At 40.1% G+C, this 19,657-nt stretch overlaps 2 protein-coding genes across 2 annotated transcripts; both read left to right on the top strand.

The window, feature by feature from the left end:
* The first annotated feature begins 912 nt into the window (after positions 1-912).
* On the top strand, positions 913-6,060 carry tspan33a (tetraspanin 33a). The gene is made up of 8 exons (XM_069164875.1): positions 913-1,097; positions 3,136-3,193; positions 3,439-3,566; positions 3,680-3,754; positions 4,252-4,347; positions 4,476-4,604; positions 4,700-4,861; positions 4,972-6,060. The coding sequence occupies exons 1-8, from the start codon at positions 1,002-1,004 to the stop codon at positions 5,071-5,073; spliced, it is 846 nt and encodes a 281-aa protein (XP_069020976.1). The 5' UTR covers positions 913-1,001; the 3' UTR covers positions 5,074-6,060.
* A 2,744-nt stretch (positions 6,061-8,804) lies between these two features.
* Positions 8,805-19,454, top strand: smo (smoothened, frizzled class receptor). The gene is made up of 12 exons (XM_069164940.1): positions 8,805-9,709; positions 11,087-11,286; positions 11,639-11,848; positions 11,970-12,142; positions 12,234-12,453; positions 12,557-12,680; positions 12,860-12,952; positions 13,496-13,604; positions 14,014-14,199; positions 14,937-15,085; positions 15,932-16,066; positions 16,839-19,454. The coding sequence occupies exons 1-12, from the start codon at positions 9,448-9,450 to the stop codon at positions 17,459-17,461; spliced, it is 2,484 nt and encodes an 827-aa protein (XP_069021041.1). The 5' UTR covers positions 8,805-9,447; the 3' UTR covers positions 17,462-19,454.
* The last annotated feature ends 203 nt before the right edge of the window (positions 19,455-19,657 follow it).

Below are 19,657 nucleotides of genomic sequence, written 5' to 3'. Positions count from 1 at the left end.
GTGGTACGGTGTGTGTATATTTGTTATGTATATTTCCAGTAGCATGTTGTTGTTGTTTTTTTTTACCCTTGAGTAAAATATATACTATTCCATCCAATACAGCTATAATCTCCTGATCTTTACTGTAATTTAGTAGTGTATTTAATTGTCGTTCCCACTTAGTGAAAGAACAGCTCAGGATGAGTGAAAATGTATAAACATTTAAGGTTATTTTTCATCATTACAAAAGACGACATTTCACAGTAGAAAAACTAGGCCTACAGGTGTAACTTTTGAAATTATTAATGGTTGAATTCCTTGTAACATGCACATTCAGGGTCCAGTTCATGTTGGCTCACTGTAACTATCGTGGCTCACAGGGTGACAGAGCAACTGTCTTTATTATTTAGGAACATCTGTGCTTTCGCCAGTCTGACAGCAAGTCTCTAATATATTTTTGGTATAAACAAATACAAAAATGTAACAAATGTAGCGACTATTAGCGTTTCACTTAAATGACAAAAACACCTGGCCATTAGTATGTATTGATTTACATTCAAAATGAGTCTCACCAGCTTTACAGTAAATGTAAGCAAAACCACAAAGCACGTGAAAGTACTGGATGGACAATAGAACACTAAAAACAAATAAACTATCTTAAATATTTATAATCTTGCAGGAATACAAAAAATCTTTCACCTGAAAAGAAAGCAGCAGACTGAACATCGACAGGGTCAATCATGGGACCATGTTACGTTCAGGAGTCTCCAGGTGATCGGCGGTAAAGACGTGACATGAATCGGTAACACCCTGTTTTTACGCACCCAGTCAGTATCAGACTGCTGGAACGACTCACTTCCACTGTAGGTGTTGGCTGTTACAGAAAACCAGCAGCTCCTCGTCGTCATCATCATCATGCTGACCAGTCTTAAGTTTGACTTGGAGTAATACGTTTTTTTTCATCTTATTGCTCATTTGTGCGCAAACGTAGATAAGACGCTTTCATTTCACACTTTGTGGCCATGGGAGGAAGACGCAGAGGCGCACCTGGATCTGACTACACATTTGTCAGTCCGGTAGTGAAGTACCTGCTGTTCATTTTTAATCTTATATTTTGGGTGAGTGATCACGAGCTGTTAAACTCACTGATCAGTAAGATCGAAGCGTGGTAACCTTAACTTCCCTCTCTCGTGTGCGTGTTAATCATTTGTGTTTCTTAACAAGCCAGACTTACTTTGTAGTTCACTAAAGTATATTTCATTAACAAAATTAACGACTTAAAGACATTTTCTTTTGGTTTCAGTTATTCCAACCATTCCAGGGACTGATTCTGTTTATTTGGTCTGAATTTAGCTGCGAACATCACTTTGTTTGATTTGGTTATTCTTTAACTTTGGTGTTCAGTGAAACTGTTGTCGAAAGAGGAAGTTATACATATACACACACTCACACAAACCAGGTGTTTTCAGCTTAGTCATTTGACAGGGAGTTACATTTTTACTTTTCAAATTAGGAATCATGTAACATGAGAACTTTGAGGCGCAATCATTTTGTTGTCATCATGCTCACTCTGTAAACAAAGCTGCGGTTTGTTTCTGGCGTACACTTAACCAGTCCACTTATACTGGTTCTGTTGTTGAAATACTGGACTTGCCAAGGAGCACAATTTTTTAGTTTCATCAGTTCATATGCTGATGGGGCCATGCAGATGTGCATGAGAAGCAGGTCCCTACTTCACATCTGTCTGTTAATTGAGAGCAGCGTGGCTACTGTGGCAGATTCCACAGTGCGGGATACTTTTGCATTTCAAATAAATAATATCAGTGTTATTATATTCCTACACGGCCTCTCTGTGGCGTTAGTTTGGTCTCCCGCAATAAGTGTGCAACTTTTATCATTTAAATTTGGTTCAAAGTAGCAGCGAAGCTCAGCAGTGGGTTGTAAATAAAGCAAAGTTCAGTATCAGGTGACTGTAACATAAGGAGATTTCTTGCAGCATTTTTAGAGCTGATCTGTTGCTGCAGATTAAACGTGCTCAGGTTTTAGAGCAGTGCGAGGAGACTTTCCTGTGGTGGAGCTAAAAATATTTAAAAGAGAAATGCTGTCTAAGCTCCTGAAAGCCAGGTCTGATCAAAAAGTTTCAGGTTTACTCAGGTGTGCTTTCTTAATATCTCAGAAATCATCGTGTCTTTAGAGATTTTCTTTGCGTATTCACTTTTTAGTGATGTCTTGAAACAAACCTATGAGTGGTGTGTCAGCCGTGCATGACTTGTGGCCATGTACAAACAGGATAAGGCTGTGTAAAAACTTGAAACTCTTCCGTGTGGAATGTGTTGTTGTCATTTCTGTGGCCTCTGGCTACAATGGGCTCGGTGAAACACGTCAAAGATTACTGCAAGTTTGTGGTTCTTTTCCAGTCCAGGATGTAATGTTCAGATGTAATGTGATAATCCCAGAAATAAATAATAAAATGAATTGAACCTCTGTTGGATTCGGGCACTGACAGACTCCTACAATAACCTTTTTTTTTTTTTTTTTTTTTTTTTTTAAAGCCACCTGTTTGCCTCAGGTGTCATGTCTGCTGTATTCACAGTGAAACTAAACCTTTACAGAAAGAGGCAGATGAAGCTAGCTCTTCCCTCCTGCCCCATGGAGGTACAGTGTCTGTGGTAACTGGAGCCATTTCATTCATTCAGGGTGAGAAGAGTATTTCTGAGGCCTCTCTATTATTCTATTGAGGCTCAGAGAGGAGTGCTGAGTGAAAGGCTCTTTATTTTTAAGGGAAGGTTACAGATTGCTGTCAGGTTAGTTTATTCAAATGGAAGCAGAGTGCATGGAAGAATCTCCTAATTTAAATTACTGGCCCTTTTTAAGATGAATGTTGTGGTCCTCTGGTTTAACACTGGACTCACTTTGATTGCATTTTTAGACATTTTAGTCCACTTAAATCAGTACAACCTTATCTATGATTCATTTGTACCTCTTGTACATCTTTCTTATTATGGTGATTAAGTGTTCTGGTGAATGGTGCCACTCCCTGGACAAGTGGAAACATAGAAGAAATGGGTTTTCCACATACTGTACTGTGCATGATTCCCACTTATTGGGGCCTGTTTATAATATTTTGAAGTATAAAGAAATCTTTTCTGTCCTCAGATAATATCCCTGGTGATGATGTCCATCGGGGTGTACGCCCGCATGATGAAACACGCAGGTAAATGATCCTCCATGTATAGACCATGCAGTGTGATCACATGACAGGACAGTGTTTTTGCTTTCATGAGGCTTCATTAGTCAGGCTCATGCATCAAACAACACAGAAGGAAAACTGACAAGATCTTCTGAAATATATAAAATGATACATGAATACGTTTCCTGCTTCTGTTTGAGCGGAATATCACTGTCTGTCTCTGTCTACATCAGCCTTTGAACCCCATCCTTTCCTCTTCTCCCTTTCAGAAGCAGCATTGGCGTGTCTGGCAGTGGACCCCGCTATCATGCTGATGGTCGTTGGGGTCCTCATGTTCATTCTCACCTTCTGTGGCTGTGTGGGCTCCCTCCGAGAAAACATTTGCCTCCTGCAGACAGTGAGTGAGGATTTCTTTTTTGTCAAGTCTGCATGGAGAACACCGAAGCTTTGTTCTGTAAAAACCAACTGATTTTACACTGCCGTAACCATCCCTCTCTCTTCTCCTCCCAGTTCTGTATCTGTCTCACAGTGATCTTCTTGCTGCAGCTGTCTGCTGGTATCCTGGGCTTCATCTTTGCAGATAAGGTAACCAAACGACGAGGAGGATTTTCTCTGTCATATTAATGTCAGTATAAATGTCTTCATTAGAACTGTTTTATAAGATGTTATTCACTTTACCGACTTATTGAAACATTTTAAAAGAGTGTGAATACAAACTGTGTTTTAAGTTGCTCTTATTGGATTCAATGGATGAGGCTGTAATGCTTTTTTGTTTTGTGTTGTTTTGGTTGTTAGTTTTTAACTTAATCCCTCTGGGTGCTGTTTATAAAATAGATTATTGGGATGTATATCAGTACTAGATATCTGTTAGTGGGTAAAGTTTTATACTACTATTAATGTAAGTTGCACTTTGTCTGTAACTGATTCAACATTTTAATACACTCTTCAATGAAACAGCAGTTTGCTCATAAGCAGGGTTGTAAACTATGATTTTGTTTGTTTATGGCATGAGAAGGAGGTTAAAGATAATTTGGATGATGTGTTTGTTTCATCCACAAATTCCTTTTTAATACTCTTTCAAGGCACGGAATAAAGTGACTGAAATCATCAACAATGCCATCGTCCACTACAGAGAAGATATTGATCTGCAGAACTTGATAGACTTTGGTCAGAAAGAGGTAAGGGATTAGTCTTCATGTCACTGCAGGTAATTCGATTTTTTTTTTTTTCATTATTAATACCAGGATGAAAACAGTCTTAACAACATTTGCAGCTATATGTCTTTTAATCTCTTCCATCTCCTCAGTTTGGCTGCTGTGGTGGCGTGGCGTACACCGACTGGTCCCACAACATGTACTTCAACTGCAGCAAGGACAACCCCGGCAGAGAGCACTGTTCTGTTCCCTTTTCCTGTTGTATCATATCTAAAGACAAGGTCGCCTTCTTTTAGGAGTCTCAGCTGATCACGTTTTGGTTTGTTACTGTTGTGTTTTTCATGTGCTTTACCTGAATGTGTCCATGTGCGTGCAGGTGGTGATCAACACCATGTGTGGCCAGGGCATGCAGGAACTGGAGTTCGTTGAAGCTGGAGCGCACATCCACACCAACGGCTGCATAGACAAGATGGTCAACTGGATCCACAGCAACCTCTTCTTACTAGGAGGCGTTGCACTGGGACTGGCCATACCACAGGTAGAATAGGGTGCAAACCACACATAAACAGCACACGAGTCAAGCTTGTAAGACTACACCAATCACTTTGGTCAGATGTTGAGCCTCCTGTCGTGTTTTCTCTTTTGCAGCTGGTTGGCATCCTTTTGTCTCAGATTCTGATAAACCAGATCAAAGACCAGATTGAGCTGCAGAACTACAATTTAAAGCACCAATCTGACCCGTGGAACTGATCCAGGAGAGACCCGAGCAGATTCATGACGGATGGCGACACCGTCAGTAAGACAGTAAAATCACTTACAGCCGTTCAACGGAGTCCTCTGGCTGGTGTGAGTATTTACTGTCACGACTCTCGGACAACACTTTTATATTCTGGAAGCACATGGACAGAACAAAGACTGTGTTTTCAAATCCTTTGCTCAAGAGGAAACGGGAAGAAATAAAACTCTGCTCCCATCTGCTGGACATATTCCGCATTTACATTTACCAAAACTGAAGTGAGTAAAACTCAAGCAGGTGACGAGGTGGTGCTCAGGATAATATTAACTTTAATTAAGAGCTGCAGTCAGTCTTATCTGCAACAGGTCATTTTTTTATCATTCATTTGTTGTCAAAGGGGCCTTTTTTTTTAACTTTTTTGTTTCAAATACTATGACAAATGGTAACTAACTAAAAAGGGAATTGCATTTTGAACATCTATTTTGTAGACTTTAATAAAATTAAAGCATGTCAGACAGATTGGTTTCCGTAAACTCAGTAATGACGCTTATTGTTACAACCATCTGTTAATCCGATACTTAATATTTGATGGAATTTACTGTTATTATTTGTATTCATGTTTTAGTAATGTATATCCTATAATATGTATATTTTAACTTTGACTTTGAAATCTTTGTCTAAACCAAGGACACTTTGTGTCTTTACTTTCCCAAGCTTGTCTGGGCCCTAGAAAAGTTCAAGGAATATTGTCCCGTTTCTTAAACATTTTTTATTTGAATTAAATGTGTTTTATGTGACAAATGTGGCCATGTGAGGTTGCTTGGTCATCCTGCCAAGACCTCATTCTATACATAATGTCATTACTTCCTCTGCTCTTAGCCACCTGACAGCCTGCACGGCTGCAGAGCCACCAGGTTGTGTAGGTTGTATGCCATGCCATTACAAATAAATGTTTGCCACACACACTATGCACACAGTTTATGTTCTGTACATGATGCGATTTATATCCTGTATGTCGTTTGAATCCGTCCATGCTCTCACCTCTTATTCTTACGTTTGTCTTCTGTAACAGTTTTTAATTGAAGCCAAAGGAGGACAAAAATAGTGTAATTGCCTATAGTACTGTAGAGTTTAGTGCTTTTTATGTCTGTAAAATACATCCTTAGCTGTAAGTTTCAGCATTCCATCTATTTTCCTGGAATAATTTGACAGAAATCTTGTGTTTCTTTTAACTGGAAGAGCTGCTATTCGACTGGCACGATGTTCGCTCATTACCCAGCGAAGCTCCGGCCAAAAGTCGAATGTAATTGTGAAGAAGCATAAACCGACACATCTTCTCTATCGCCACCCTGTTTGTCTGCCTGGCGAATGAAAACCTGAGTTGTGAGAGATTCTCAGCCTGAAACCTGATGCCTGTAATCTTTGGGAGCAGAAACAGTCCTGCCTGCATGTGTAACCACAACCTGTGACGCAAGTCTTTAATCTAAACATGACATTTCTGTGTTAGCTTACAGCTGCAGTAACTCCACACACTGATTTTGTTACACACCACAATCTGCTGGGTCGCAAATCTGATGGCACAAAGGAGTGAAAGCACTTTATAGAGATGTGACATTTAATGATTTAGTAGAAGAAACTGAAGGAAAAGTGACAGTTCAAACCAAAGTGCACGGCTCTGTAGGAGTCTCATTGTAGAGAGTGTGTGTGTGTGTGTGTGTGTGTGTGTGTGTGTGTGTGTGTTGGCCTTGGCTCCAGGGGCTCTGTGTGTGGTCCCTGGTTTTTTTCCCTCTGACTCACTCAGGCAGCCATGTTGCTGTGGGTTTTAAGGAGGCCCAGACGCACACACACACACACACACACACACACACACACACACACACACACACACACACACACACACATGCGTGATCAGAACAGAGCAGAGTTAACCCAGTTTTACTCCCTGAACACCAGAGGAGAAACAAAGCATCAGCAGTCATGCAAATACCACAAGTGCACTTTCCAATTAATCTAATAACAACAGCAGCGTGGTGAAGATTTGACCTGTTAAAAACTTGTTTTTTACATTTTTTTTACTTTTCAAAATCACAAAGTGAACAAAATTTGATCAGTGTAAAATAAAGTGACTGTATGACTTTTGTATTTCATGTATGTATGTTCATATTTTGTATTTTTTTTAGCAGCAGATTTATGCAGCCACCTTAACCAGGAGAGAGGAAGCTCGGGCTATTATGAATATGTCCCAAAGGAGACTAATTTAATGTAGTTTTGAGTTATTAACTATGTACCTCCCTCCCACACAGACACTCGCATGCACTTACTGCCATGTACCCTTACGTCACAACATGTAAATTCATTATATATGATTATTGATAAAGGCTGAGACAGTCTCACAATCATCATCTTAAGGCAGATAACCAGTAATATTGATACTTTTTTTTTTTTTTTTAAATCATCTTACATTTGTTTGATTGTATCTTTGATGTATAGTATTCAGTCTTATGTAATGTCTAACAGAAGGGTGCATTCTGGTCTCTGTAGGGGGTGAAGTGAGTTTACTTTTGGCTTCATAAATGTCCCTAGAAACAAACACTATCAGTGCACATTAGGCCACATCTATATTCCTCTCTCATGCTCCTCTTTCGTAATCTTGTTATTATTTCAAAATAATACTGCTAATGCTTTTTTTTTTAATGTATATTTGCTATTCATACTCATATCTACAGTGTAATACATGTAACACCTGTGGCTGCAGTGGTACCAGATGTCTGGATTTCTTTTGCATTAACAGTTGTATTTTTTTTTTAATGCTGTAATGCGTACAGTTTATCATTTGTATTTATTTCATTAAAATCCTCCTTAGCTGTACCCTGCAAATCCTTATCTTATTCAAAGATGATGGAAAACTCATTAAATGAGGGGCTGTTAGATCTTAATGTACATCAGTGAGACCCTTGTGGAATTAGTTTGTAAGATACAAGTTTGAGAGCACATTAGGGCTGCAATTAGCAATTATTGTCATTATTGATTTATCTGTTGATCAGTTGTTTGGTCTTTAAAATGTCGGTGAACCATGGTGAAAAATGTTGGCTGGTGTTTACCAAAGCCAACCAGAGCTGCCAGAAATGTCTTGTTTTATCCCGACCAACAACCCACGACCAAATCATATTTGGTTTATTGTCATGAAGGACTAAAGGAACCAAAAAAAAAAAAAAAAAAATCACAATTAGGAAGCTGGAATCAGAAAATCTGAGGGTTTTTTCCCAAAAAAATTGACTTCAATTGATAAATAGATTATCAAAATATTTAATAATAGTTCAATAGTTTTCTGCCGATCAAGTAAACGATGCAGCTCTTGTACACGTAGTTTAAATATTTCTAAGAGGCCTTATTATCGTCCATTTGCATTGTTTTTGGTAGTTCTCGGAAGGTCTGAGGACCACCCGGGGGTCTTTAAGGGGCTTCATAAAACTGCTAACATGTCATCTTCACTCCCTTTAAGTTGACACAGAGGACATAGGATCATACGGGTGCATGATTCAGCACAAACTAGAAACAACTTTTCACATGAGAGTAAACCTGTCAGATGGGGGTCTGTATTATTTTGGTGGGGGTCCTTGAGATGACTTGGAAAACTTGGAAAAGGGCTGCCATAAGGCACATTCTTCCACTTGCAGAGGGGGATGGGAAGGGAGGTTTTGTTGCTCTGTCTCTCCCCCACCATGTGCATACCAGAGACAAAAAAAAAAAAAAAAAAAAAAAAACAGCCAGACATTGAGCTGCAACTCAGAGGAGCACAACAAAGACTCAGAAAGCTCTCATCAGAAACTTCACCCGGAGACAAATCGCTTCTTGGGATGCGTACAGAAACAGGAGAACTGATCATCTTATTTTTCTGCCTGTATCAAAAAAGGGGAGGCTGTGGAGAAGGGGTGGTGCATGTGAGCTGGAGATCCTGTTACAGAGATCCCGACTTTTTTATGGCAAGTTTTTTTTGGAAGTGGGGGAGGGCGAATCTTCAACTTTCTCGCATATGTCCTTTTCGTATTCAGCCTAAACGACTCCAATGAATACTTTATATGGTTTTAAAGTGATCGTCCGCTTTTTCTCCACTTGAGGACAGTTTTCGTGGCTGCGGGGAGTTTGGATAATGAAGGCATTCAGGCCGATCCAGCAAGGATCGGACGAGAAGTGCAGAGTAAAAAAGTTTGGGAGGACTGCGAGAAAACTTTGAAGCGTCCTGCAGCTTTTCTTCATCATGCCGCGTTTGGAAACAAAGTCTCATGAAGAAAACTTGCCCTCCGGGTTTCTTTGGAAACTGGATTACTAAAACACAAGAACACAAAGTGATCTCGGTTGTAAAAAGTTGAATCTCTTCCCTCCCCAAGATGTCTTCCCAGGGTTGGAGCCCCATTGTTGGATTTTACGGGTTGCTTTGCGTCTGGACTGCCTGTCTCTCAGGTTCCGGGGCAGTGTTGTCTCCAAACGGGACAATATTTGAGGACAACTGCAAGAAAACCACAACTTGCGAGGCCCTTAAATACAACACATGTTTGGGATCGCCTTTACCTTACACGCATACTTCTCTGATCCTGGCGGAGGACTCCAACACCCAGGAGGAGGCTTTTGAGAAGTTGACCATGTGGTCTGGTAAGACTTAACGGGATCAGAACTTGAATATGCTTCATCAAATGTTATAATCAATAATTTAATAACATCCTATAGTTTAAAACAGTAGTGAGATATAATATTTTCCAGTATATCAAAAGGAGAATAGAACTGCAATAAGATCCTGCCCTGTGAATCCCTGTAGAAATAGTATGAATAATACATAATAATAGCTTGTTATAAATTCATCATGAATAGCATTACTACATTAGGAGTGGTGTTTGAATCTTCTGGTTTATTTTCGGCATCAAATATATTTAAGAACTTGGCTTTCCTTCTTTAAATTTGTAGTAGCAATTAAATGATACATCTACACATTAATAATAAATAGATTGATTGATCTCATAAAATACTGCTTTTTATATATCACTACACAGAAATATTCATTATGCTGGTTTTAATGTGCTAAGACGTTCACTGGTATGATAATGGCCTGTGATGAGAATGCCTCAAGTGCTCAGGGGACAGAGGATGGAGGAGAGCTTCACAGGAAATGAAGGGTTAAAAGCCATAAAAGGCAACAAAACATCTTCAAAGGTGTGTGTGAGGAAACAATTTAAGACTCAAAGGTTTTTAGATATTCTGCAACAAACACTCACATTCATGAGAGCTCACTAATGAGCTGTCAGGCCATATAGTTTTCAAAGACTGTTTCAAGAGCCTCGTGTATTTTGTTATAATATACTGTACATGACTCCTGTGTAATTTACAGCATCTTTTGTTTGCTATAAATCTGCTTTGGGTTACATAAAAAATGTCCAGGGAAATATTGTTTTCAACTGCACTGATACAAAATTTCCTGCTGGACCTGGAATCCTCAGGGATGTATTATAATTAATTTCATATTCTCAAATTCGTTTTCCAATCTTTGCTTTCTGTCTTTTACAGACACTTACAGCTGTTCAGAAATATGGCAGCAGCTGCATGTTTAATTTTTATTATCAGTTAATCTGGTGGCTATTGTCTCAGTTTGTCTAGAAATTGTCCGAAAATGCTGATCATCATTCGTGTGATGTCTTTAGATTACTTGTTTTTCCTGATCAGCAGTCAAACCCTGAAAAATATTCTGCTCACTTGAGCAGTTTGACTCGGCAAATGTTTGGCCTTTTTCCTGATTAGTTCGAATTGTCTGTTCATTGGCTTCTTGATGGATCGATTAATTGCTATCACACAAATAGATTATACAAATGATCTATTTTCTTATCCCTGTCCTAACTTTTGGAAATATGATCATAATGATGATCACCATCACCACCATCAGTCTGATAAATGCAGCAAGTGATGTGCTAATCTTTATTCTTGTATCTCATGTGTAACTTGAATGTTATTGGGAGTTTTAATGCTGTTTTTCTGTCCCAGGTTTGCGGAACGCTCCTCGCTGTTGGACAGTCATCCAACCGTTGCTCTGCGCCGTCTACATGCCCAAATGCGAGAACGGCTGTGTCGAGCTGCCCAGTCAGAGCCTGTGTCTGGCTACACGTCGGCCGTGTAGCATCGTGGATCAGGAGAGAGGCTGGCCCGGCTTCCTCAAATGTGACAAATTCCCCTTGGGCTGTTCGGTATGCTTCACTGTCATGTAATGTCCTGTGGTAGCACAAAGTCTCCTTTCTGTGCCTGTTTCCAACAAATTCAGAGGTGAGGGTCAAACTAGAAATTGATTACTTTGGGCTGTCCATCAGGAATGCCCTTTCAGTGTTTAGTCAATAAGCAGAATTGATTCCAACTGGGTAAGTAAAACCACCGAACACTTCTTTTTTCATCATGAAGCTTTAAATTCTGTAATATCTGCAGGGAGGTGTTGAGAACGACTTCCTGACCTTTACTGTACACAAGCTGATATATCACTCAATGTTACCTGGGGTGGCTAATCAATTAAAAGTTCTCCTTTTCCTTTACACCCTTTGTGTGCAGAACGAGGTGCAGAAGCTGAAGTTCAACACGTCGGGCCAGTGTGAAGCTCCCTTGGTGAAGACGGACATTCAGTCGAGTTGGTACAAAGACGTAGAGGGCTGCGGCATCCAGTGTGACAACCCCCTTTTCACTGAGGAGGAGCACGATGACATGCACGCTTACATCGCTTACTTTGGCACCATCACCCTCCTCTGCACCTTCTTCACCCTGGTGAGACATGAATATAATCCACTTCCTCTAATCCAGTTTAACGTCTTTAGGTATACATGATCCATTATTTTGATGTTACGAGTGTCAACCATCGTCTCACTTGTGCAATTTCTGTTTTCAGGCCACATTTCTCGCTGACTGGAAAAACTCCAACCGCTACCCGGCTGTCATTCTCTTCTACATCAACGCCTGCTTCTTTGTTGGCAGTATCGGTTGGCTGGCCCAGTTCCTGGATGGAGCGCGCGAAGAGATTGTGTGCAAAAGCGACAACACCATGCGACTGGGGGAGCCCTCGTAAGTGGAAAGGTTAAAACCATCGGCCATGAAACCGAATTTCATTCAGTCTGATTCTTTTCCAGTAACACTCATATGTCCCTCTCTGCAGGTCTTCAGAAACGCTGTCATGCGTCACCATCTTTATCATCGTCTACTACTCCCTTATGTCGGGTGTGATATGGTTTGTCATGCTGACCTATGCCTGGCACACATCCTTCAAAGCCCTGGGCACCACTCAACAGCCGCTGTCTGGTCGAACCTCCTACTTCCACATGGTCACCTGGTCCATCCCCTTCGTCCTCACCGTGGCCATCCTCGCTATCGCCGAGGTCTGTGTGAGGCCGTCTGCTTTAAAAAGTCTCATACTTTGTGTTGTGTCGAGTGCCACTTTTCTGACATCTCTTGTCTTTTGTCACGTCTGGCGGTATGAAGGTGGACGGAGACTCAGTGAGTGGGATCTGCTTTGTGGGCTACAAGAACTACAAATACCGCGCTGGGTTTGTGCTGGCACCCATCGGAGTGGTGCTTGTTGTCGGTGGCTACTTCCTCATTCGGGGTGAGTTCACTTATTTACATCAGCAGAATAGTTTGGTCATGTTTTATCAAATCAAGTGGCTCAAATTTCAACACGTACATCAAGAGTAAATGATTGTAATACACGAGAAGTTCCCCTGAAATATTTGTTGACCACCTCCCAGACATTGATTGATTTGAGTGCATTCCTCATTTTTTTAGGTGTCATGACATTATTTTCCATCAAGAGTAACCACCCAGGACTGTTGAGTGAGAAAGCAGCCAGCAAAATCAATGAGACGATGCTGAGACTTGGTAAGTCATCAGCAACCTTCCTCTTCAGAGTGAAAACTTTAGTTTAACTATGTGTTTTTCACAGAAATCAGATGCTTTAATTGTCTGGTAGCAGGATGTTGTTGGACACAGTGATCCAAGAATGTAAACACAGTATGTGATGAAACTATATGATATGCCCACCGAGGGGAAATTCCTGTTAACATTAATTTGAAATGTGAAAATAAGCAAGAAAAGCAAGTCCCTCTAATATCCTACAATAATTTCACTCACTGTTTAACCTTTGCTGGGAGGCTTTTTATAATCTATGAAGGCCCTTTATTTACATTTAGTTTCAATGTAGTAGGTGTTTTTATCCTGGACATCTTCTCTGCATTGTCTTACCTACTATAATCATTCAAAAATCCATTTACAGGGTCATATGGCTATTTGCCCCTACTGTAGATTTGGACTGTGCAAATAGATGTATTGTTATATTTCTTCGATGGCATGTCAACGTTTCATCTACTGTATGAATTGTGTTGGATGTGTCATGTAATTTGCTGTTTTGTTTCTTAACATTAGGTATTTTTGGATTCCTTGCTTTCGGCTTTGTTTTCATCACCTTCGGCTGCCACTTTTATGACTTCTTCAACCAGGCTGAATGGGAAAGGAGCTTCAGAGAATACGTGTTGTAAGTTTTTATTTGGCACAAATCCCACACAGTTACTTAAGGTTTAAGGTTTACACCTGCTTGCTTCTATACTACTCAGTACTTCCATTAGAGCCACCTCTTCAGGTCACCCTCTGCATCCACATTGAAATCCACAAACTGATGCTGTTGAGACACCAAACCGCCGTTCAACCGCTCAGCGTGCAGCAGTGAATGTAGCCCTATTTTCCCACACTGTTGACACTGGCTGGATGGGAATTCATTTAGCCTCAAAAATGTAAACCACTCTCTCCCACCCTAACATGTAAAAGGACCTTCTTATTTACCGGACCCAGCTTTTGAATGTGCCTCAGTCATATGGCTTGAAGGTGTGGGAGGCACATACTGTCAGAGACACAGACTGATCACAGCTCTGTAATACGTTCAACAGGTGTGAAGCCAACGTGACGATCGCCTCTCAGACCAACAAGCCGATCCCGGAGTGTACCATCAAGAACCGTCCCAGCCTGATGGTGGAGAAAATCAACCTGTTCTCCATGTTTGGGACGGGAATCGCCATGAGCACCTGGGTCTGGACCAAAGCTACCATCCTCATCTGGAAACGCACCTGGTGCAAGTAGGCAAACATCAAGTGAACATTGTATTGGACTGTGTCGTTTCTGCCCTTTAAATATTACTTTCCAATCTCTATATATATCAGTCTACTCTCATTTCCTGTGTTCATCATCATGGCTACATGCCCGTCCACATCCATATATGGTTTTAAAGATATGATGAGAGTGTGGGAGAAGGCTTCTTTCCGTGCAACCGGACTTGTACTAAGTAAGCAGAGTTTCTCAGCCACAGGTCTGCATAAATTTTGGATTTTACCCTGATCATTTCAAAGTATGGAGGCGTACATTTAGCCTTGCTGTGTGTCCCCTGTGTGTGCATTTTGGTTTGCAGTGTTATTCCTTGGTTTTAGAAGTGTTCACAAAGGACTCACTGTGACTTGGATTTTACTCACTGGAATTTGTAAAAAAATATACATATAAAAATCAGCTTCGGTTTTCAGTTTGGGTTTAAGGCTTTCTTATCAAGTGTTTTCCAAAGCCACACAAAGTGAGAGAACTTGTAGGATATAAGCATCTTGTCTGAAGTCACATGGCAGCTGCTGGAGTTAAATATGGGATCTTTCAGGTTCTTGAAAATTTCTAACCATTAGGTCCAAGTCTCTTGTTATTTATGGATCAGGACTAAATAATTATGAAATAGATCAACTTTTTTTTTTCACAGTACAGGAAAGAACATTTTATCTGCAGCTTGTTACTCCTCCTGTGCTTTTTTTAACATACTTTACGCCCCTCTTGACAGGATTATTGGCCGTAGTGACAATGAACCTAAGAGGATAAAGAAGAGCAAGATGATTGCCAAGGCGTTCGCAATGAGGAAGGAGCTCCACAAAGACCCAGAGAAGGAGCTGTCCTTCAGCATGCACACTGTATCTCATGATGGACCAGTGGGTGAGTGTTTCAGTGAAATCATTCAAAATCATTCCGATAATTACTCCTGAGGAAGCTTAAACTGATCATTCATGATGAAACACAGTGCAGTGTATTTTTTATATGGACTAATAAATGGAGAAATAGTAGCAGACATGTCTGGATTGCATACTTCCATCTTGTGGTAAAGGACTGAAACTGCAAGGTGTCTTATTGAGATTGTCCACACCTCTTGTTAATGTGATTATTGCATAGGTATAATTCATAATATGCTCCCTATTTCACCCATGTAGTAAAGGGTTGTTTCACCCAAACTACGAAAACATTTTATCTCAAGTTATTTTGGATTTAGTTGGAGGAGCTATTTCTTTGGTACAATGCAGTTCTAAGTTCAAACTTTCTGGAAAGAAACCTTAAACAATTTTTTTCAAAACAAACAAAATGCCATGCAGGTCTGTTGTATTGGGTTGGCTTGGCTAATTAAGGGTTATCAAACGTGCGTACAATAAAACAAAACTGCTTGGCTAGTTACCATCAGAGGTCACTGATCAGTTATGTTTTTCGTAATTTAGGTGATACAACTCTCTGAGTTGTGTTGTGTTCAGTTACATTATGTCAAAAAATCCACTGCATGTTATTTTTTTATTAAATGTGCCTTTTTGTGTGATAGAGGCTCCTTGGTCAGAGGCAACTGTGTCTTATGTCTGTAGTTGACAACTGAATGACTCATGTAAACTGAGGTTGCTGTGGCTGACATGCTTATTTCCAGTATTTCAGCCAGCCAGCACTATTTTGGATTCAAAGCTGTCCTTATCTGACTCTAAATGAAAACATTGTGGTTTATTTGTTTGTTTTTTTCTTTCGTAGCTGGAATAAATTTTGACCTAAATGAGCCATCTAATGACATGTCGTCAGCGTGGGCGCAGCATGTGACGAAGATTGTGGCCAGGCGAGGTGCCATCCTGCCTCAGGACATTTCTGTTACTCCCACTGGTACACCAGGTGAGATCTGGAGGCCATGATTCAGACATTACACCTACTGCAACAGAGATACAAAGCATTTCAAGCCACATGTTCCCTTGTCACCCACTCCATCGTTGTCAGGATGCCTCTGCGCAGGCAACAGCAGTGACCGGAGGGATTGTGTTTTGGGGTTGTTCGCCTGTACGTACGTTACATCCTGTGCGATATCTCGGGAACGCCTAAAGGAGATGTGTTTAAATTTGGCATGAACGTTCACTTGGACTCAAGGATGAACTGATGATTTGATGGTGAAAGGTCACTGTGACCTCACAAAACATGTGGTCATAACTCAAGCATTCGTACGGTAATTATGATAACATTTCATGCAAATATGTGATCAAATGAAATGCAGAAGTTATGATATTTACACCCAAATTTACTGTGACATCACAATCTGCAAAATCAGTTTTGTGGCCAATATTCAACCCTGTAATTCAAGAACAGAAGGTGAGAGTGTGACCGTATTTCATGTTTGGTCAGATACTGAATTAGTGACACTGATCTGGGGTGTCCACCTTGAAACTTTGCTGATTGTATAGATCTTCTATGCTGTCTTTTTAAAGATGTGTGTGAAGCATCCACATTTCAGAATTTATTTGCAAATCATGGATGTGAGCTGCAACTTAACTGATACGAAGCGGTAATTTTCTGTTTTTCCTCATCTCCTGAAATCTTTTTTTCAAATTTTCAAATTTTCCCTTCCATCCTTTGAAAAAAAAAAATATCATTATTTTGTGTTATTTTTTCACAGTGCCCCCTCCAGAGGAGAGGAACAGGCTGTGGATGGTGGAGGCAGAGATTTCACCAGAGATGATTAAGAGGAAAAAGAAGAAGAAGAAGAGGAAGAAGGAGGTGCGTCCGGTCGAGGAGGTGGTGGACCACCAGGCTTATCACCAGCGTGAGTTCGGCCGCAGCTCGGTGCCACGTCTGCCCAAACTGCCCAATCATCCGAGCCTGGTAGCCAATCTGCGGGAGCAGCAGAGGCAACAACAGCAGATGGAGGAGGAAGTCCTGCCAGGTTCTTACCCGGACTTCCAACCCTCACACCGTCTGTCCTATGAGGAGAGGTATCCCTACCTGCAATACCAGAGCAGCCGGAACAGCTATGGCCACAGCCTGCTGTCCAACCCTCTGACCGTCGACGATTGTCCAGAGGATCTGGGCCTCGGGCCGCGCATCCTCCCCTCTGCCTCCAACTGGCAGCCCAGTCGATCTTCACACTACCCTGGACAGAGGGATCACACGAACGGGCTTTCGGAGAGAATGGCCCATGTGGCACGAGTACCGACAGGCCGGAGTGTCGGCTATGGACCCATCCACTCCAGGACCAATTTAATGGAGGCGGAGCTTATAGATGCTGACTCTGACTTCTAAAGTCATATCTCCAACATACCAGTTTGTGATACACGCAATAAGCTAGAAAAAGTGCTGGATACTTTCACAGATTCTTACTAAAATGCACAGAAATCCCACTGCCTGGTGGACACGATGGAACAAAGCTGGTCAGTTTTTGCTTCATTTTTATTTTTTGTTGTTTTGTTTTTGTAGAAAAAGGAAAGGGATGAAATGAAAAAAAAAAATCTATGTTGTGAATAAGTTAATAAAAAAAATAATATTTTTTTATACTTTATTGTGTCCAGTAAAATTTCAAAGGCAACTCCGTGTTGACAAAACAAATAAGGCAGCTAAACTGTACATGGCTTGAAACAACACATATCTTTGACCTGAAACTCCAATACATTCATTAACTTGTGTCAGCTCAAACCTGCTGGTGACAACATTACACTCTGTAACACAGCGGGGGCAGTCTTATGGTGTCTTGTCAAGGTTGGATTACTAATTGACTCAGTCTGCTTGTTCTTGGAGGACATTTTAAAGAAATTGAGAAATTCTAAAAAAAAATTATTTTAAAGTCAATCGTATTTGTAATATTTGGTTGACGGATTATGTCATTAGTATTTCAACACTCCTAGGGCAGAATCGACCTCTGACAGAATACTGTACAGATAAAAAAGCTACAGATTACTCTCAAATACTGTTTAACCCAAGTCTTCTCTTGTATTATATTTCAATGTTTTAAGACATTGCTTTCTCTTTCTACTACTATAGAGTCACTAATTACTTTTGTTTATGTACAGTTAACTTTAGGTACTAAACGTTATCTCCTTCACCATGTTAATACTAACATCACGGAAATAATCCCAAAATGGTCAAACGGAATTTGTAATACACAAATAAGCATCTTAAAGAGAAGCCAGGAAGTACTGAAAGAACAGTGAAGATTGGTTTTAAGTCAAACACATTGGTTTCACAGCTTCACAATGTGATCATTTCAACTGATTTACTCAAATTATTACGTTGTCCTTACTTTTCATCTTCTTTTGACATCCTCAAATACATATTAAAATGATTTTGTTAAGCAGCTGCTGTTGCTGAGAGTTAAAGTAAATATTACTTGTTTGTATTCCCTCTGTTGCCTGGTGCAATAATTCAACACTTTGTTAGTTTTTTTGCTTTGAGAAAAACGTATTGCAGTTATGCTGTATTGATTTGAATAGAATGCCCATCTTTTTCTTCGTTCTCCTTGTACAGTAATGCATTTTTTTAAAAGGGTTATTTCTTTTACAGCTCTGTGTCTACTTTTGTTAATCTATTATATATTCAGTTTAAACTGGGCTTCATAACCTATGTGTGTCCTCTTAAGTCCAGTAAAACAACAACTATTGGATGATGTATTCTGCACCACAGCAGTTTTTTACCCTGAATCTTTTTCCGAATCTGAAAAAGATGCTCATATTTTGCAGTCTCTCGCTTTCTAAATGTGTTTCTCAATGTGTGTACTGTATATAGGCTGTTTATAGATTTCTCAATATGGATATTATTTGTACAAATTAATAAATCACTCAATTCTTCTGCTGAGATGATAAATAAAAAGGGAAGAGTCCAGTGTTCTGTAAAAATCTGCCACTGTACTCGTGCTGTAACCAAAATGTCTCCATAGAATTAACTGTGTTAGATCGCTTCTTAGCTAACACAAATAAGTTTTGTCGATTGTGTCCAGCATTTCATGAGAGATGTGTATGAGAGTGGATTATTTATGTTAATAGTAGACACAACACTGCTATGAATTCAACAAGGCGATGACTTTTTGACAACAAAAATGAAGCGCATAGCTAATGTTGATCTAAATTACTTTGTATGCCTTGACATGTAATAATATTTGTTTTTGTATGCTGTCAGAAGATTTACTGTACTGTTGCTTTCTGTGTTTATTGTGTAAAAAAAAAACCATTTACTGTCACTTTTCCTGTGCAGCTGTACTTTTTTTTGTTTTTGTTTTTTATATGTAAATAAAAGTAATCCCACACTTATTTGTGATTGTTCTGCCTGTGGTCACCAGTTCTGGTAAATAACTTTACATTTAACATATGCTGTCGTACAATTTTGAAGTGGCATACTTGAGCTTTGGGCCACTTCCATTTGATGCGACTTGCCACGGCAACAGAGAGCAGCTGAAAAAGAGGGGAAATTAATGAGCTGGTCAAAAAAATAATTCCGTGGGGAACTTTC

This window comes from Embiotoca jacksoni, unplaced genomic scaffold (assembly GCF_022577435.1).
Source record: "Embiotoca jacksoni isolate LCO1_2020_lvr unplaced genomic scaffold, fEmbJac1.0.p SCAF_32, whole genome shotgun sequence".
Taxonomy (NCBI): domain Eukaryota; kingdom Metazoa; phylum Chordata; class Actinopteri; family Embiotocidae; genus Embiotoca; species Embiotoca jacksoni.
The sequence above is the reverse complement of the archived record's forward strand: the minus strand, read 5'-3'. Positions and strand labels throughout refer to the sequence as shown.

Bases quoted from the DNA above. Each gene is read 5' to 3' on its own strand.
- smo (XM_069164940.1), top strand. From the start codon at position 9,448: ATGTCTTCCCAGGGTTGGAGCCCCATTGTTGGATTTTACGGGTTGCTT. The intron at 11,287-11,638 runs GTATGCTTCACT...CTTTGTGTGCAG, and splicing joins AATTCCCCTTGGGCTGTTCG to AACGAGGTGCAGAAGCTGAA. The intron at 15,086-15,931 runs GTGAGTGTTTCA...TTTCTTTCGTAG, and splicing joins ATCTCATGATGGACCAGTGG to CTGGAATAAATTTTGACCTA.
- tspan33a (XM_069164875.1), top strand. From the start codon at position 1,002: ATGGGAGGAAGACGCAGAGGCGCACCTGGATCTGACTACACATTTGTC. The intron at 1,098-3,135 runs GTGAGTGATCAC...TTCTGTCCTCAG, and splicing joins TTTTTAATCTTATATTTTGG to ATAATATCCCTGGTGATGAT. The intron at 4,862-4,971 runs GTAGAATAGGGT...TCTCTTTTGCAG, and splicing joins TGGGACTGGCCATACCACAG to CTGGTTGGCATCCTTTTGTC.